The 18,656-nt window shown below is 35.0% G+C and overlaps 1 protein-coding gene across 1 annotated transcript; it reads left to right on the top strand.

The window, feature by feature from the left end:
• Positions 1 to 4,681: 4,681 nt before the first annotated feature.
• Positions 4,682 to 11,276, top strand: LOC106078380 (polyadenylate-binding protein-interacting protein 2-like). The gene is made up of 4 exons (XM_013239241.2): positions 4,682 to 4,885; positions 7,721 to 7,869; positions 8,645 to 8,851; positions 10,245 to 11,276. Exons 2-4 carry the CDS (start codon positions 7,741 to 7,743, stop codon positions 10,305 to 10,307), a joined length of 399 nt encoding a protein of 132 aa, XP_013094695.1. The 5' UTR covers positions 4,682 to 4,885; positions 7,721 to 7,740; the 3' UTR covers positions 10,308 to 11,276.
• Positions 11,277 to 18,656: the final 7,380 nt, after the last annotated feature.

Below are 18,656 nucleotides of genomic sequence, written 5' to 3'. Positions count from 1 at the left end.
TCAATAATTAGTACAGAGAGTGTAATTCTTCAAAGAGCCCTCTGAAGCGGGCATGAAAAGCTGTGACACAGATGCACTTCAATCTAAACCTATAGAAAATAAATGCATATTATGAGGAAAGTAAAACAAAAGAAAGTTTATGACGTCATGTGCCTATAAATTGTTCGTACAAGTTTTCTGTGCGTGCTGGAAGTAACAATGATTTCTTCCTATTCTATAGCCCTCTCCCAAACCTCCATGTTATGCAAGAGTCTCATGCCTGGCCCATTTAGGAATACTTTGGCTCGTGTTGGTCTCCAACTAAAAATTTAAAAAAAAAATCATCAATGTATTTGTTTCAATTAGGCCAGAAATGATTTAAGCAAAAAGAAAAACACATTGGAGATAAAAAGCACTGTGTTGTTGTTTGCAGTTGTATCACTTGCATCTTATCATACAAGGTGTCATAGAATCCAAATATTTTTTTCCCCTGAATTTTTAATTATTTTTAAGCCTCGTGCTCTCACCCCCACTGTTTCTTTTTTTTTTTTTTCTTAATCTTTTAAACATTTTTTTAATTACAAATTAAAGAAGCTGGTGCTCTATTTTGTTCCACGTTGTAAATTCTTCTCTTGCTTCATTTTATTTTTATTTTTTTTAAATAAACAGCATTTGTGAGATTGTGCTACGAATATTGCTCAAAATGGTTTAATTTAATCATTTACATCTAGAATTAGCGCGTGTCCTTTGAAAGTGCGGGGCCCACTACCGTCGCATAGGTTGCATTCGCCTAAGGCCGGCCCTGCGAAATAACGGCGTATGCTACGCCGTGGATCGACTAGGGTAATAATAATAACATTAATAAATCTCCGTATCCTGTGGCATCAAGTCGTTAGTCGAACTAACACTACAACAGTATCGGCAACACTTTCGACACACTCAAGTTTCTTCTTTGTATAGTCGGAGAAAAAGTTGTAGTTGTTGATAGTTTGTAGTTCATAGTTTCTGACGGAGATAGGGTTGTAGTTGTTGATAGTTTGTAGTTCATAGTTTCTGACGGAGATAGGGTTGTAGTTGTTGATAGTTTGTAGTTCATAGTTTCTGACAGAGATAGGGTTGTAGTGGTTGATAGTTTGTAGTTCATAGTTTCTGACGGAGATAGGGTTGTAGTTGATGATAGTTTGTAGTTCATAGTTTCTGACGGAGATAGGGTTGTAGTTGATGATAGTTTGTAGTTCATAGTTTCTGACGGAGATAGGGTTGTAGTTGATGATAGTTTGTAGTTCATAGTTTCTGACGGAGATAGGGTTGTAGTTGATAGTTTGTAGTTCATAGTTTCTGACGGAGATAGGGTTGTAGTTGATGATAGTTTGTAGTTCATAGTTTCTGACGGAGATAGGGTTGTAGTTGATGATAGTTTGTAGTTCATAGTTTCTGACGGAGATAAAGTTGTAGTTGGTGATAGTTTGTAGTTCATAGTTTCTGACGGAGATAGGGTTGTAGTTGATAGTTTGTAGTTCATAGTTTCTGACGGAGATAGGGTTGTAGTTGATGATAGTTTGTAGTTCATAGTTTCTGACGGAGATAGGGTTGTAGTTGATGATAGTTTGTAGTTCATAGTTTCTGACGGAGATAAAGTTGTAGTTGGTGATAGTTTGTAGTTCATAGTTTCTGACGGAGATAGGGTTGTAGTTGATGATAGTTTGTAGTTCATAGTTTCTGACGGAGATAGGGTTGTAGTTGATGATAGTTTGTTGTTCATGGTTTCTGACGGAGATAGGGTTGTAGTTGTTGATAGTTTGTAGTTCATAGTTTCTGACGGAGATTGGGTTGTAGTTGATGATAGTTTGTAGTTCATAGTTTCTGACAGAGATAAGGTTGTAGTTGATGATAGTTTGTAGTTCATAGTTTCTGACAGAGATAAGGTTGTAGTTGATGATAGTTTGTAGTTCATAGTTTCTGATATTGTTTCTGAAAATATTGAAACCTGCCTTTTTCCCTGCCTGAGCGACCACTTCGGGGGCCGATTTTGAGTTTGTGTTTCCAAACAAACTGTCTTTGTAATCTCGTTTTTTTTAAATATAAATAGTTATCTGTATGTTAGTACCCTTAACTCGTAGATCTATATTCAATCGTAATGCATGCTGGAACGTGGAAAATCTGGCACATCCTATAAACTGCTCTTTTTTTTTTTTTTGGTGAAAAACCAATTGATGAGTGAATATAAATTGCCTCCCCTTCGATCATTTTATTGTGAAAGTAGCTCTAAGTAACGTAGTGCAGGTGCCGAGCGTGGCCATGTTCCAAATCTAAGACATTTTAGAGTGTTTGAAACATAAAATCTAATTCTGTGACAATGTGATAACCTTTAACAATATTATGACCAATAGCCAACAGGGCTTTAAGAGGCATATCAGTATTGGAGGTGAAAAGCTGTCAGTAGTTATAAATACCTTGGAGCTATTGCCTCAGATAAAGGAACCAAACCTGAACTACTGGCCAGAATTGCACAGTCCACAGCAGCACTTGTGAAACTCAATTCAATCAGGAAAGACAAGACAAGGCATAGCTCCGACACTAAAATCACACTGATGCGCTCCCTGGTCATGGCCACATTCTTATGTTTGCGCATCTATGAAGCTGATTGCAGAACTAAAGAAGAAGATCCTAGCAATTGAATCGAGATGCTACAGAAAGATTCTAGGTATCACATACAAAGAGATTAGAAACAAGATCTGACCCCCCCCCCCAACCCGATGACCTGCTAACTACTATCAAACATTGCAAACTAAAACTGTATGGCAATATCACAAGATCCTCATGATTTAGTAAATTTAATGAATATGCCCCCCTCTCTCTCTCTCTCTCTCCTCTCTCTCTCTCTCTCTCTCTCCTCTCTTTCTCCTCTCTCCTCTCTCTCTCTGTGACATTTTACGTCCCGAGAGCCAATCTCTTCCCTTTGCAACTTCTTGTGTGACTAAAGAGGCCGATCCTTGATGCACAGCTGCGGTCACAGGTTGGGCATATGTAATCACCAGGCGCCGTTGCATTTTCACCCTTCTTTCTGCTGCTGTTGTGTATGACATCTGCAATCCGTGACCCTTCCTTTAAGCTCTCTCTCCATGTGGATCTATCCAGTGCAACTCTTTCCTAGCTGCTATATAGTGTCAATTATTTCATGTCGCGTTTGTATACATCCGTATACCATAAAAGTGGGCGACCAGCAACTCTCCTGCCTTCTGTTAGATCGCCATACAGAATGCCTTGTGGAAGTCGACCCACTGGCATTCTACGAACGTGGCCAAGACAGCCAAGGCGTCTGCTGCTGATAACAGAGCGATCTTATCTTATCTTATATAATACAGACGTTACTTCAAAAAAGAAGATGATTACGTCCTACGCGTCATGCATTTAGTCATGCATATTAACCAATGACTTAAATTCTGCCAAGTCACTGGTTTTCCTGGCTAGCTCAGGCAACCCATTCCATGCTCTAATAGCACTAGGGAAGAAGGAGTATTTGTACAAATTTGTCCTAGCATATGGGACGAGGAGTGTGCCTTTATCTTTGTGTCTTTCGGAGTATTTTTATTAAATTTTGTTTTTGTATTTGAAGATTATGGTTCAGTGTTTTATGTATTATTGCTACTTTACTTTTGAGCCTTCTGTCCTGAAGGCTTTCTAAATTTAGTGATTTTACTAAAGGTGTTACTCTAGTCAAATGTGAATATTCGTTTGTTATGAATCGCACTGCTCTATTTTGTGTATGTTCTAGTTTCTTAATGTTTTCTTGAGCGAAGTCCTGGCTTTCTGCTCTTCCTAACACTTCCTGATTGGTTATTTTATCTTGCCACCTTATTTTAAAGATCCGCCTTAGGCATCGGAGGTGGAAGACAATCAGCTTTTTTTTCCCTAGGGCCTACATACGGAAATACCCGAGGGCGTATAGTCTGTTCAAGAAAAATATTTTCTAGTCCGCAAACCAAATTCAAATTCATTTTTTTTTTTACTTTGAAAATTATAACGGTCAAACTAGAGTTTTCCCAGTGTGGCCAAAAAAAAAAAAAACAACAACAACTAGTAGGACCCAATTCTTTTCCCAACAATAGGGCCTATACAGCAACTGTCAAATTTCTAGAAAAAATCGTTTGAGCGTTTTCGAGAACCGCGTCCATCCAGGTTTTGCCAATTCCGAATAAGCGACTTGAATAGAGGTATTGCAATTAGAAGCAACATTTAGTATGGCGATTACTTAATTCTTATATAATATTTAGCCTCTCACTCTAGCCTTTTACGGATCTATCTGTGCCTCCTAACCTTTAAGTAAAAATAGTGGCACGAGAAAATATTCATATATAAAAGGGATTTTCGTTGCATTTTAATAATACAACACAAAATTAATATTTTTAAATAATAACCACGAATATACATAAATGTGCATGTGGGCATTTCAATTTAAAACTCGGGTTCTTCTTAACCCAAGTTTGTCTTGCATAGGGTCTATTTGTTTACCTCTGGCTTATAGTTTTGAAAAAAACTCGGGTCGCTCGGGATAAATAGATCTAGTCTTGCTACAAAACTAGGACATGAACTTAGCTCAGGTCACATAAAAGTAGAATCATTCTTGCAAGATATTCATACGCAAATCAATATTTTTATATAAACATAAATTAAATTTTAAAGCAAAATCTTTTGTATTTGTATTGTCAATAACATTCTTTATTAAATATAAATTTGAATTTGTTGACAAAATATTTTTTATAGTATAATCTCTAATGAAAAATTAAAAAGAACTCATTAGTTTAGCGTTTTTACTTGATATAATGTGATAAGGTTGTTTACCAATAAATCCTTAACCCGGCTGTTCTTTGTGTGCTGATTGCGAGTATTTTCGTCTAGTTGTGAGGTAATTTTGTTATTAATAATCAAACAGCATTCTTTTACATTTAGCTTAAAAGTTTCCATAATGCATTGAAATTATGTACTGATAGTTTTGGCCACTGAAAAGCTACATAATATGCTCATTTTCAGAAATTCTGTTTCTGCTTATTATTGGCAAATCTTGAAATTGCACAACATTCAATAACGATAACAAAAAAAATAATTTTAATTCGGTTACGATCAAGTCACTAAAACAGTAGATTCCTAGATAGATCTAGATCTAGATCCAGTGGCGTAGCTAGCCATGTGCGGGTGGCGCGGGCCGCACGGGGCATCAAGACAATCAAGTGATGAGGGGCATCAAACTAAGGACAATTTAAACTTAAAACTTTGTCAGTAAAAACTACACTACACTGTCTACACATATTTAAATTTATGATTATTTTACAAACACAGACTATTCTATCTGAAGTGTAAATTAAACATGTATTTATTTAGCTACTTTGTTAATACCTTCTATTCTTTCTAAACTTATTATCTTATATATTAACTGAAGACTGGCCTGACTTGACTAGGTTTGTTTACATCTCTTAAGGAAACGCGTTAACTTAAATATGAACTGAAGTCTAGCCTGACTTGAACAGGTTTGTTTACATCTAGCTGAATTGACTAGATCTAGGTCTGTTTACATCTCTAAAGGAAACGCGTAAACTTAAATATTAACTGAAGACTAGCCTGACTTGACTAGGTTTGTTTACATCTCTAAAGGAAACTCACTTTTACACGTCCAAATGACTTTCTTTTAAGGAAAATACCAAATGGCAAAAAAGTTTAGTTTTCAGAAAGTGTTACTAGCCCAAAAAAAATCCCTTTATTGCTTCCCTGTCATACTCTTTTTACAAGCTGAAGTATAAGCTACATCAGCATTTAAAAGCCAACAAAATGGATTAAACCATAGGGGTTATCACTGAAAAAAAAGAGACCAGCACATTCAACCAGCTGGGTGAAAATTTGTCTTCGTGAAAAGAGCGTTATTCACAGTGATGGTCAAGATTTATTGAAACAAGAAGAAAAAAAGTGGAAAGATTACAAGAAGAGAGTCTTGGACATCATTTGTTTTCTCTCAGATCAGAATCTGGCATCGTGGGCATCACGGAAAAGTGAATGAAGAATTTTAAAGAACAAAAATGAAGTCAATTTGTTGAAGTTATTGAAATTGCTATCCTAGTGGAATCCTCTCGTGATGGAGCATTGGGTTCGAACTAAACTTACAAAATACATAAGAATTTATTGTAATTATGGGTGGTAATGAAAATAAATCACACAGCAAGTAAAATAAGTCAACTATTTCTCGATTTTTTTCGACTTTATACCTGGCATCTAAAAATTGGATCTACCTTAGAAAATTTACGCAATGGATAAGGATGAGTTCATGTTTGTGAGTCTTTCGTCGACTTCATCGTCACTAAGGATATATAAGCATGCTTCTGGAATCAATGCAATTATTTTAGAGAGACTACGTTCGTATGGCTCAGAAATAATATATATAGATCTAGAGTCTAGATACAGATCTAAATTTATATGTAATAATAATCTAGCTAGAGTCTAGATCTTTATAGGCTAGATGAGTATAGAGTTAAGTCAAAGACGTCAAAGTCAGTAAAGACATAGATTGTCATAGTACTCATAGTATAGATCTAGATCTACTAGTCTAGATAGTAAAAAGTAGTAAGAAAACTAGAACTAGCAGAGATAGTGTAGTGTTACAAGTTTAGTGTTGGCAGCATAGCTTAAACTTATATAATAGATGATTAGATTTTAGATCTATTTCAACTTTCAACTATCTGCAATCTGCTAGATTAGCCCAAATCCTAGGCTTAGAGGTTCACAATTTTTTTTCAACTACTGACCCCTTTTTAAAGTGTAGACTCTAGATCTATAAAAGTAGATCTAGAATCTATATAAATTAAAAATGTGTAAAAATATTTTATTGAAGGAGTGTAATTTTAAAAAATTAATGACTTGGGTAAAGTATAAGATTTTGAGTGTATTTAGATTAGACTGTCTGGCTCAATGTTTTTAAATAGCAACCACAAATCTCCACGAGCACAAGTTTTCTAATTGTTTTTTTTTTTAATTTGTTGTGGTCATGGTTTATTATGGCATTTGAGTCCACATTCTGCCTAAGTTGACAAAACAAACAGTCAACAACTTTTATAGAATGACCTATAATACAGGATATAAACTTGGAATCTGTTTTTGAAACCAGAATTTGTGTTATCCTTGTTTAAAACATTTTTTAAGTTCCTTGTTTTTTGGATATTTCAATAAGCTAGGCTGCTCTAGTATTAGAATAGATTCATATGTTATCAGGATCTGAGTTTGTCAACTCGCAAAGGGGTTCAATTACACTCAGTTAAGAATATCCAAGTGAAGAATGATTTTTACTTGGTCAATGTGTTATCACATAACATTTGGGGCCCATGTAAAAGGTTTTTACAATGGTTTAGGCCTATGGTTGCATTTCCCTTTTAAAAAAAAATCCTAATAGGCGTAGTGATTCAAATGCCTGCCTGGTCATGTGGTATACACTCTGGACTATCATCTCAGTGGTCCAAGGTTTGAACCCTTCCCCATTGCCATCACCTGTTGTCTTGTGAGAGGTTTGTAACAATCTTCAATAAACACTAAACTTTGAGAATCTATGCCAACTGCAGCAATTCAGGTGTTCTTTAAATTATTTGAACTTTTTGCTTCATTGGTCTCTGCTGTTTGGTTCAGTCATTTCACACAACTTTAATCATCATCCAAAAAAAATTCTTAATATATGTTTAATTATTTAACACTTGTTATTTCTTAGAGTTCAGTTTAACAAACAGAATGAATATGAGAACACCCCACTCACTCTTGAATGATGAGACTACAGAGATCATACCTGTAGTGCAGCATCAAGAAGTCGATTTTTCAGAATATATGTGGATGGAAGAAATGGAAGAATTTGATCGGCAGGTATCTAATGCTGTTTTTTTTTAAACACAAGTGAGCTTGTTCCTGCACTGAGAAAAAATAGTAAAAATAAATAAACACTATCTCAGAGCAGGTCATGAATCTCTGACCCCTATCCACCAAATAGTCAGCACTATCAGGCATGAATCTCCGACCTGAATCAACCATATAGTCATTGCTATCTGGCATGAATCTAACCCCCAATGACCGAATAGTCATTACTATCTGGCATTATCTCTGACCCCCATCCACTAAATAGTCAGTACTATCTGGCAGGAATCTCCGACCTGCATCGACCAAATACTATTTAATAGTCAGTACTATCTGGCATGAATCTCTGACCCCCATAGACCAAATAGTCAGCACTATCTGGCATCAATCTTTGTAGTGAGTTCATAATTTAGAGACAGACTCTGTAACTGACAATTAAAATATCTGGGGAAAAAAAATGAATTTTGACTTTAACCTTTCCCTCTATCACCACCCAATCTATCTATAACACTAAGGGGCACATTTCTTCATACAAAACCTTTTTCTTTTAATGTAATTTGTTAAAAAAATATAATGTACATTGAATTACAATATTTAAAGCTATCTTAAAATATCTTTTTCTGTTTAATTGAATCATTTTTCCATGCCATATGAATCCAAGTGGAGCTAATTTAGCTATAACTTGTAAATGATACCCAAATAATTGCCAGGTGACAGAAACTAAACAAATTATTTAACTAGTACAATTTATAATGCTTCAAATATAACTGTTATATCAATCGTTTAGGTAGAAGAAGAACTTCTTGAGCAGGACATGATAGAACAATGTTTTGAGGATTTGTATGAAATGGAGCAAATAGCTACAGAAATTTTATCCAGCTCACCTATAGAGAATGCATTTATCACATTTGATTCATCTCATGCAGGCATGAGGACTAATGGCATGGCTCATGCTAGGCAGGAATATACATATGTCTTTATGACTCCAGAAAATGTAAGTTCAATGTTTTTTTGTTTTTTTATTATAGCTTTTATATAGCGCTACTTTCATGCTTATAGCATGCTCAGAGCGCTTTTGGTCCAATCTCATTTGTGGACCAGTGGGGGGGGGGGGTATCTAGGAGTTGGTTTTCCGTGCTGCCTTTAGGCGCTCAGTAAACACAACTCTGCCCGAGTCGGGTGTCGAACCTCGAGCCCCCTTCTAGGTAGTCAAACCAAGCCAAGTTCAAGCTCACTTGGCCTCTCGACCACGCTTGCAGTCTGTTCATGTTTGTACATTTTCTATATTTATATAAATGGACTCTGTGTTTCCATCTCATTTATGTATTAGTTAGTCTGTTTTTTGCATAAAAAATAAATACATTTTGCCTCATGTTTTCCTGTTTGGTGCTAACACCAAAGCTTACAGTGCCATATTAAACACATTAAATAAATTAACCTAACATTGGAATTATTGTGAAATTATTTTTCATTTGTACTTTTAAGAACATTCTCAAAATACTATTGCAGAAAAATATATTTTCTCCTTTCTATTCTTAAGTATTCCTACTTAATCTCAGTTGTTTTATGCTCTGCCAGTAGAACACATGGCTGCCAGACTTCAACATTTTCAGTATGAACTCAAGTTTGTATTATTCTTTGGGTTTCACACCGTGATGTGGGTGCAAGCTGACTTGAGTAAATTCAATAGTTCTTGATTAGCTAGTCAGACAAATCTTTGTCTGAACCAAATAAGTCTGCTAGGTCATTTTTGTTTTTAAAGCAGCCAAAGTTTAACACATTGAGCAATATTTAAAAAGTTTTCTTTTTGATTGAAGTGATGAGGAAGGGAAAGAAAAGTAGAAAATAAAACTGTTGTAGAGTATCCTGTAGAAATAAACACTATTGACCCCTACAAATATTGTTAGTTATTTCATTTAGTTCCATGTATTAAATAAAATTGTAATTAGTTCCCACTAATGTTTTTAATCTAGTTAATTGCCAAATTGATGATTAGTTGCAAATCTGAGGGCCTTGACATTGAGTTGGCAATAGAAAAATGATGAACATTGATGCAGACATCTTGATGCTGAAATGTCTTGATTCACGCAGACACAAAAGAGATTGAGCATTGTTAGGACAGAGGCAGATTTAAACTTTTTTTTTTTTACTCAGTAATGCACTAAAATAATGTTGGTCTGCACTAAAATATATATTTTCCTTTCTAAGAATTGACACTTTGAGAGGAACTTGTTGGTTAAGTCTGTGTGCTGGCCCCAGAATACCCACAGAAATGGTTGGCTTCAAAAACCTGCCCTTGAGAATTGTTTTTCCATAAGGAACTCTTTTGTTAGCCACATAAACAGTTTGCTCCATGATACATTCTTTTGTTTCTTTTCTTTTCACAGATTATTCTATCTAGCAAACTAAATCCATTGGCTCCTGAATTCTTTCCAAGAGGACAGTGTTAGCAAGAAGGTAATGAGACAGTATTAGCATCACACCAAGTGGAGCAGCATTTACAATTGTTTTACAGAGCATCTCCATCTTTAGGAATTTCTACATTCAATTAGTTTTTGTTTGGTTGTGAAACTACACTTCCTTGTTTTTTCGTTTCTGCAGTTGTCTTGTAGAAAAAGTTCAGATGGCAGATAATAGGAAAGCTACTTGAAGTTTTCATTGTAGTTTTCTTTTCGGGGCATTTTAGCAATTTGAAAAAAAAAGAATGAAAAAAAAAATTCTTTCACAAAACAAAATCAATGGAGAATGGATTTATTACATGTTCTATTTTAAAAAATCAACTTAGATGATTTTTATTAAAGAATCTCGTGTTTATAATTCTGAAAAATGCCTTGATCACTACTGATATGTTATAATCATTTCATTCATAATATGCATTGCCTTTTAGTTTCTAGGGATTGGTTAGCTTGCACAAATCTTTTTCATATGTTATTTTATTTTATAGAATTCTTGTTGCCATATTTTAAAAATTAAAAAAATGCACCATTTTTGATAATTAAAATAGAAAGACGTTTCTCAGAAATTTTAATCAATATTTGGAGTGGGTACAAATTGATTTGCTTATTAATTTAGTACAAGTCTTTGTTTTCAAGACTTATTTGAATCTTCTATGAGTGTTTTTAGCCATTTAATTTTGACGACTTTAGTATTGTAAGTAATGACTTGAAGTGAGAGAAGAATGAGATGTCGGTACAAACTTGATTGGCTTAGAATGGCTTCCTTGTCTTGATACAACTGTGATTTTTTTTATTGCTGTTTAAATGTTACATGGAACCTCAAGAAGCATTGTGTTGGCTTAACAAACATCTAGTCCTCCAGATCTTGAAGTGATGGAAGAGGACATGTTTGTTGTTTTATTTTTTTTAATTAATTTTGTGCTATTTTAATGCAAACCAATAAACTTCCATTTTAAGACCGTTCTTTGTTCTCTGTTTGGTAGTGTCATTGTTTATTTCAAATATGTTAAATACATGATCAGAATAAAAAAATTTCTGTATCATGAATTCTAACTGTAAACCATGTTATGTGGTATTAAAACTTTTTCTAAAGGATATTATGATTTCAGTATATATTACTACTTGTTACTTAGCAGTGTAGCAGCAGAAATGCTGCTTAGATTTGCTAAATTTTTAAAACAAAAAAAAAAATAATTCACTATGTGCGAAAGAAACTGTCTAGAATAGAATGGAATTGACTTTCAACTATAATAAGACATAAATATTTTTCTACTCAAGTCATAGTTTTTTAAAATAAAAATTGTAAAAATCTAGCATCACAGACCTACAAACTTTCCTTGTTTTGTGCTGATACTATAGTCTCTCCATAATAGTATCAATGAAGTTATACTAGGTTAAGGTATGCTTGAAAGGTAAGTGAACGATGAGATTAGATGAAGGTGAGGTGTGTCAGAATCTGAAATGGAATAATAGCTCATTGTAACTACATTTTGTGTTTGTTTAAAAAAAAAAAAGGTCTACGCAGGCGTAGAACCTAATAAAAAAAAATGTTTCATTATTATTTAATGCAACATTCATTACAAAGCTTATATCAACTCACTCTGACTCTCTAGTAAAAAGTTAGTATACGTTATTTCTCCCACACACAATATCGGATCTAGTTAAAATTTTGCATAATTATTTCTTGCACTTGACAAAACAAGAATTAAAAAGAAAATATCCAAATAGTTACTTTACCATACGTAATTATTTGATTGGCATCGAACAAGGGAAAGAAATTGTCTTTTTTTTAATACACGCCTGTAGTCAATTTATTACAAAAACTAACAAAATAGCGAATTAATTGTTTTCCACTGTCCTTTAATAGGGCAATGAAAAGATGTGGTACAGATTCTTTCTCAAACTCATGCCACTTCGGTCAAGTACAATTTCTTTCCCTTGTTCGAGATATTTAACAAAATAATTAATTACCAATAACTAATTGGTTAATTCTTTTAATTGATTCTTGTGTTGTCTAGTAAAAGAAATAGTTGTAGAAAATTTCAGCTTGATCCGAGATTGGATGTGGAAGAAATAACGTGTACAGACTGAGAAGTTGGTATAAAGTTTCTAAAACGTTGATCTAAGCGATACAAATGTGGTGATCTTCTGAGAACGCAGACGTTCATCCTGGGAAGCCATGTGTCAACTATTCAAACATTATTATTATTAAGAGAATGTGTTAGAGAAAACCAAGTGTCTGAAAGTGCTCATATATTTGCTGATTCGATGGTCCATGTGTTGAGAAGGATGTAGATCGAGGTAGAAACGCCTTATCAGTTGTGCGTACGAGCTGAATTCTTCAAGGACGTATTAGCGTATATTCATTTTAAACATTAGTCTTGAAATGTTTCCAAGCGTGGCCCTTACTCGGCTTAGTCGTCATTTTGTGGATGAGGTTTGTTGTGCACAGTTGACACGAAGTTGATCAATGTTCTCATATGACCGCCTCTGTAGGCTTTTTTAAACTCTACAGATTCTGATTGTGTCGATGACCTGCTTGGACAAATGAACCAATGCAAGAATTTGAATTTGAAAGCAATGTTTAATGGCCTACATTTTAACCTATCCCTTAGTGACAGCCTGTTGAACCGTTGGGGCATCATGCAAAATTTGTCGACCGTCTTTCTCCATTCCTCTCTATCTTTTGTCTTGGATAGAACTTTTTTCAATGGCAGGCCCGTCCATTCTTTTATGTTGTCTTCCCATCGCTTTCTCTGTCTGCCTCCTCTTCTTCTTTTTCCTGGTACAGGCCCATGAAGGAAGGTCTTTGCGAGCCCCGAAGACCTTGTAATATGGCCATGGATTTTTTAGCTTGCGTTTTTTTTTTTTTTACGATAGTTAGCAGGTCATCATTGGGTCATATCGCTGCAGTAACCATGTCTCGAATCTCTTGGTTTGTGATGCGATCTTTAAATGTGATGCCTATATAGGATCCTTCTGTAGCATCTCAATTCCATTGCTAGGATCCTCTTCTCTAGCTCTCTGGTCAGCATCTAAGACTACATTTAGTTAGATCTATTTAATTTATCGAGAATGTCACCAGTGGTGTCCCGACAGTTCCCTTAAACCAAACTATTACGTTTGCACCCCCCCCCCACTCTTTTTAAGGTAAACGGGGACTGGGAACGCAATAAGCGGAACCCAGACACCAAGCCTTTTCCTGCATTCTAATGATCAGATATTCATTCACATTGAGTATAAAAAGCACTATTTCTCCTGGTAGGAAGAGCACAGTTCAAATAAACTAGTCGACCGGCGGCGTAGCATACGCCGCTATTTTGCATCGCCGGCCGTAGGCCACAGTAACCTATCCGACCGCAGTGAGCCCCACACTTTCATAGGACCCGCGCTAATTCTATGTATAAATTATTAAATGAAACCATTTTATAACTTATAACAGATTTCTCGCGGCCGCCTGATTTACCAGGAGCTTCTGGAAATCTCCTGAAATTGCAAAATATATGAAAAAGTCATGGAAATCTCCAAAAGTATTAAAAATCTTTTGAAAAGTCATACAAATCTCATGAAATATATAGACAAAATTGTAATTTTGGGGTGTCATTCAATATGGAAAACGCCAATCCTACGGGCGATACATAAAAACGGCATTTTGCGTTAGCCGTAATTGGAGAATAGGTTCAAGGCAGTAGAGCGTGAAGGTTGGTCTGGACATCCTCGTGTTCGACAAACGTCTTGTAGCTGGTTTGTTGACGCAAAAATGTTTTACATAATTCGGATGTTCCTTCAGAGTTGAAGATAGTTTACTTCCTAGTCCAAACCTCCCGCAGGACGACGGGGGATGGGAGCGGGCAGGGTTTGAACCCTCGACCGTCGATAAATCCGAACGACAGTCCAGCGAGCAAACCGCACGACCAGGCAGCCATCCAAAAGACGATGAATGGTATGTCATCACGAAGTAGGTTGACAGTTCTGGCGTTCATCGCATTTTGTGTGGGGGGGGGGGGGGGGGAAGAGGGGGGATTGATCTTGTTGCAGACACCTCCTACAAAAAAAATATGAAATTTTCTTCCCAGTTGTTATGGAGTGCGTGTGTTTCTATGGTGACGGTGGGTAGTTGTTAGCGATTAGTTGGGAATGACGCTAGACAGGGCCGGTCCTAACAATTGCGGAGCCCTATGCGAAACTGATTGCGCGGGGCCTAGTCTGGGTGGGAGTAAGATTTTGTATTAGAAAAAAAAATCAACTTTGAATTTTATTCATTCTTTACTAAGTACAAAATTGCGATCAAATTAACTTAACGAATCTGGCAATCTATGGCATATTTAACAGTGACTATAAAAGTAAATAAAGTAATGGAACTTGAGATTAAGGTGAAAATTAGCACATAACATTTTATTACATGAAAGCTAACAATGCCTTTTTTCTTTTATCGCGCGTAGGATTGGCGATTTCCGCCAATTTTGTCTATTTTTCAGGAGTTTTTTTATGAGTTGTCATGAGATTTTAATAAATTCAGGAGATTTCCATGAATTTCCATTTAATTGCAATTAAATAATAACACCTAGAATTAGCGCGGGGCCTATGAAAACGCGGGGCCCACTGCGACCGCATAGGTTGCAGTGGCCTAAGACCGGCCCTGACGCTAGATGGGCAGCATTGTCTTCAACTGTCTTAGTTAGAACAGACGACTCCAGAATGAAAAGAAATGTGATAGTAGTGAGTTACATTTTGTTAAAAAAAAAAATCCACAAGGAAGTTACTAAATTTAAGTTATTTCAAGTTTTATTAGTTTAGATATTGTTCGCCTACACGTGCACCTGTTTAGTTGTCTACCAGCAGTTTGGTTCTACAAGTCAACGAGCATCAACAACACCAATCCCCATCGACTTTCTTATTCATACTTTGCAGCATGTGCGTAGCAAGGTTTTGATTTTAAAATCCCGCTGCAGCGGGAAGAAATAAACAAAATCCCCCCTCCCCTAAAACAATTCCTGGCTACACCAATGGTTTGCGAATAGTTCTGATTGAAAATCACAAATCCAGATATCTTATCTTATATAATACAGACGTTACTTCAGAAAAGAAGATGATTACGTCCTACGCGTCATGCATTCAGTCATGCATATTAACCAATGACTTAAATTCTGCCAAGTCACTGGTTTTCCTGGCTAGCTCAGGCACCCATTCCATGCTCTAATAGCACTAGGGAAGAAGGAGTATTTGTACAAATTTGTCCTAGCATATGGGACGAGGAATGTGCCTTTATCTTTGTGTCTTTCTTAGTATTTTATTAAATTTTGTTTTTGTATTTGAAGATTATGGTTCAGTGTTTTATGTATAATTGCTACTTTACTTTTGAGTCTTCTGTCCTGAAGGCTTTCTAAATTTAGTGATTTTACTAAAGGTGTTACTCTAATCAAATGTGAATATTCGTTTGTTATGAATCTCACTTCTCTATTTTGTGTCTGTTTCATTTTCTTAATGTTTTCTTGAGTTGAGGGGTCCCAAACAGAGGATGCATATTCTATTATTGGCCTAAATAACATTTTAGTTTTATGTTCTTATTTGATTTATAGAAATTTCTTTTAATAAACCCTAATGCTTTGTTTGATTTTTTGATAGCTTCATCAATATGGAGATTCCATGACAGTTTTTCATTTATTATAACACCTAGGTGTTTTGCGTTTTTAGTCTGTGTTACTGGTTTACCATGAATAAGATAAGTGGAATTAATTTGTTTTAGTTTTTTTGTTACTCTTAATAACTGACATTTTTCTGGATGAAAAGGTATGCTCCAATTTGATTCCTAATTCTGTAATTCATCTAATTCTCTTTGTAAAATTTCTGTATCTTGTGTTGTTTTTATTGTTCTATATATTATGCAATCGTCTGCAAATAATCTGTCTTTTGTTCCTGAACTACTGCAATTTGGTAAATCGTTTATGCAAATTAAAAATAGTTGTGGACCTAAGACGGTTCCTTGAGGTACGCCCGAGTTAACTGTTATTGGTGTTGATTTAGAGCCATTTATTATTACAGTTTGTTCTCTCCCTATCAGAAAATTTTTAATCCACTGATGCAATGGACCATCAATGCCAAAATATTTTAATTTTTTAAGCAAACTATGGTGGTGAACATTGTCAAAAGCTTTGGGAAAATCTAGTAAGATAGCATCTATTTGCTCACTGTAATCTAAACCTTTTGAAAAATCACATCAATTTGTCCTATTAGTTGTGTTTCACATGATCTATATTTCCTAAAGCCATGTTGGTATGGAGTAAGGACATTATGTTTGTCTAAGTGGTTTATAATGTTACTACATATTATGTGTTCTAGGATTTAACATGTGATGCTGGAAAGTGATACTGGTCTGTAGTTTCCTGGGTCTGATTTTTCTCCCTTTTTAAATAGAGGGGTGACATTAGCTTCTTTCCAGTCCCTTGGTACTCTGCCCTGGTTAAGAGATGCCTGAAAAAGTATTTTGAACACTTTTGCTAGCTCATTGCTTAGTTCTTTGAGTAATCTAGTTGGAATACCATCAGGTCCAGAGTATTTCTATATCTCCTATGTTGTCTACTTGGTTCAAATTAAGTAATATGTCTTTGTCTCCTGAGGCTGAGAATGCTGATGCAAAGTATTTGTTTAGGATGTTAGCTTTAATTTCATTATCATTGTGTGTTAAGTTGTCTTCTTCTTTTAATGGCTCTATGCCTGTTGTTTTCATTTTCTTAGACTTAATGTATGACCATAGGTTTTTGTTGTTATTTTTAGATATTAAATTGTTTATGTATTCACTCTGCAGCTGTCTGCTTAATTTTTTTTGTTAGGTGTTTAATTTTTATGTACTTTTATGTACAGATATACTCCTTATTATAATATAAGCTTAACTCAATCTCTCGTAAAATGCATATTCTTGGTCTAAGTACTTTTTATTTCTTAGACTTTCCACAAAGACAAAAAAACAACAACATAATGGGCCCTTTTGTTGCTCCCTTTAAGGATTGCATTAACGCCATTTCCCCTGTAACAGAAAAAGTTTCATCGATGCCTTGTATAGTAATAATAATTGTGCTGTAGTATAGTTGTTGTTTTTTTCCTCAGTATGCCTATAACTGGAGCATAACTTAAAGTTAATTTTTTTAGGCTTACTGTGATGTCGATTTCATGTTTACTTATTGAGTCTCATTTAGTATTTATTTTTTAAATAAACGTACTTGGGTACACTTTTTAAATTCTTTTATTTCTGGAAATAAAACTTCACAAAATTGAATCGTGCATTGTTTAAAAAAGTTTCCGCCAGAAAGTATTTTCTTTTAACAGTTTTGTAAACTACAATAATATGAATGTGTAGCACATTTACCGGACTAATGATTATTCGAATCTTTGCTGAGACTTTCGGATTTTCCCCCCTTTTGTTATCGATCATGCATGCATAAAGAGTTTTATGTTTAGAATTGAAGTGTCCTGATATATTATAGTTCTTACAAACGGCCAAGATTGCATTGCAAATGAGAAACAGACGTTGGTCTTTAAAATAAAAAAAAGTACTTCCACATCCACTCATCTTAAGATACACGTTAAGAATCAACTCAACATTTTTTTTTAATTTGACATCTAATAGCTGAAATGTTTTCCGAACTTGTTTGAATACAATTAAAAAGAGTGAGGAACCCTTCTCCGTATTTGCGATCTATAGGGTAGTTAATTTAAACCTCATCTGTTTCTGTGGCCATCGGTTAACCGTGTCTAGCACGAAAATGAACCACCTTTACTTTTCCCCAATGTCTGTTTCCCATTTAAGTTGTTCGGACCTATGGGCGTCCTGAAAGGAACACCATCATTTAGTTTAGGCTACTCATGAAACAACTTTGAGTAAGTTATACTATTTAAAATTCACAATATCAGGCCTACTTAAATGGTTCATCAGGTATTGAAAACGAGTTCTTACATCGTGAATGGATTTTTGTTTAAATTTTAATCATTATTATAAAATATGCCGCGGGCCGGATTAAAACTTTACGGAAACCTGAGTTGGCCCGCGTGTCGAAGTTTATCCATCACTGCACTAGGGTATGCTAGTATAAATTAGAAGTGTCCTGTTCCTATTATAGTCAGCAGCTGAGAATAAAAGTGGCAGAAAAAGCCTAGATAATAATGTTGATTATTGAAATACCGCTAGAATGTCTTTTATTGAAATACCTCTACATTGTTTCTTCTTTATATAAAATTAATCGATGCTATTTTAATAGTTATTATTATTATTATAAATAATACATATAATAGGAATTAAACCCAAATTTCCGTTATTTTTCATTTGACTGCTCATTTTCCAATATCAAA

The sequence above is a fragment of the Biomphalaria glabrata genome, chromosome 1 (assembly GCF_947242115.1).
Source record: "Biomphalaria glabrata chromosome 1, xgBioGlab47.1, whole genome shotgun sequence".
Taxonomy (NCBI): Eukaryota; Metazoa; Mollusca; class Gastropoda; family Planorbidae; genus Biomphalaria; species Biomphalaria glabrata.
Note: the sequence above shows the minus strand (reverse complement) of the source record. Positions and strands in the feature narration are given on the sequence as shown.

Bases quoted from the DNA above. Each gene is read 5' to 3' on its own strand.
- LOC106078380 (XM_013239241.2), top strand. From the start codon at position 7,741: ATGAATATGAGAACACCCCACTCACTCTTGAATGATGAGACTACAGAG. The intron at 7,870-8,644 runs GTATCTAATGCT...TCAATCGTTTAG, and splicing joins TGGAAGAATTTGATCGGCAG to GTAGAAGAAGAACTTCTTGA. The intron at 8,852-10,244 runs GTAAGTTCAATG...TTCTTTTCACAG, and splicing joins TCTTTATGACTCCAGAAAAT to ATTATTCTATCTAGCAAACT.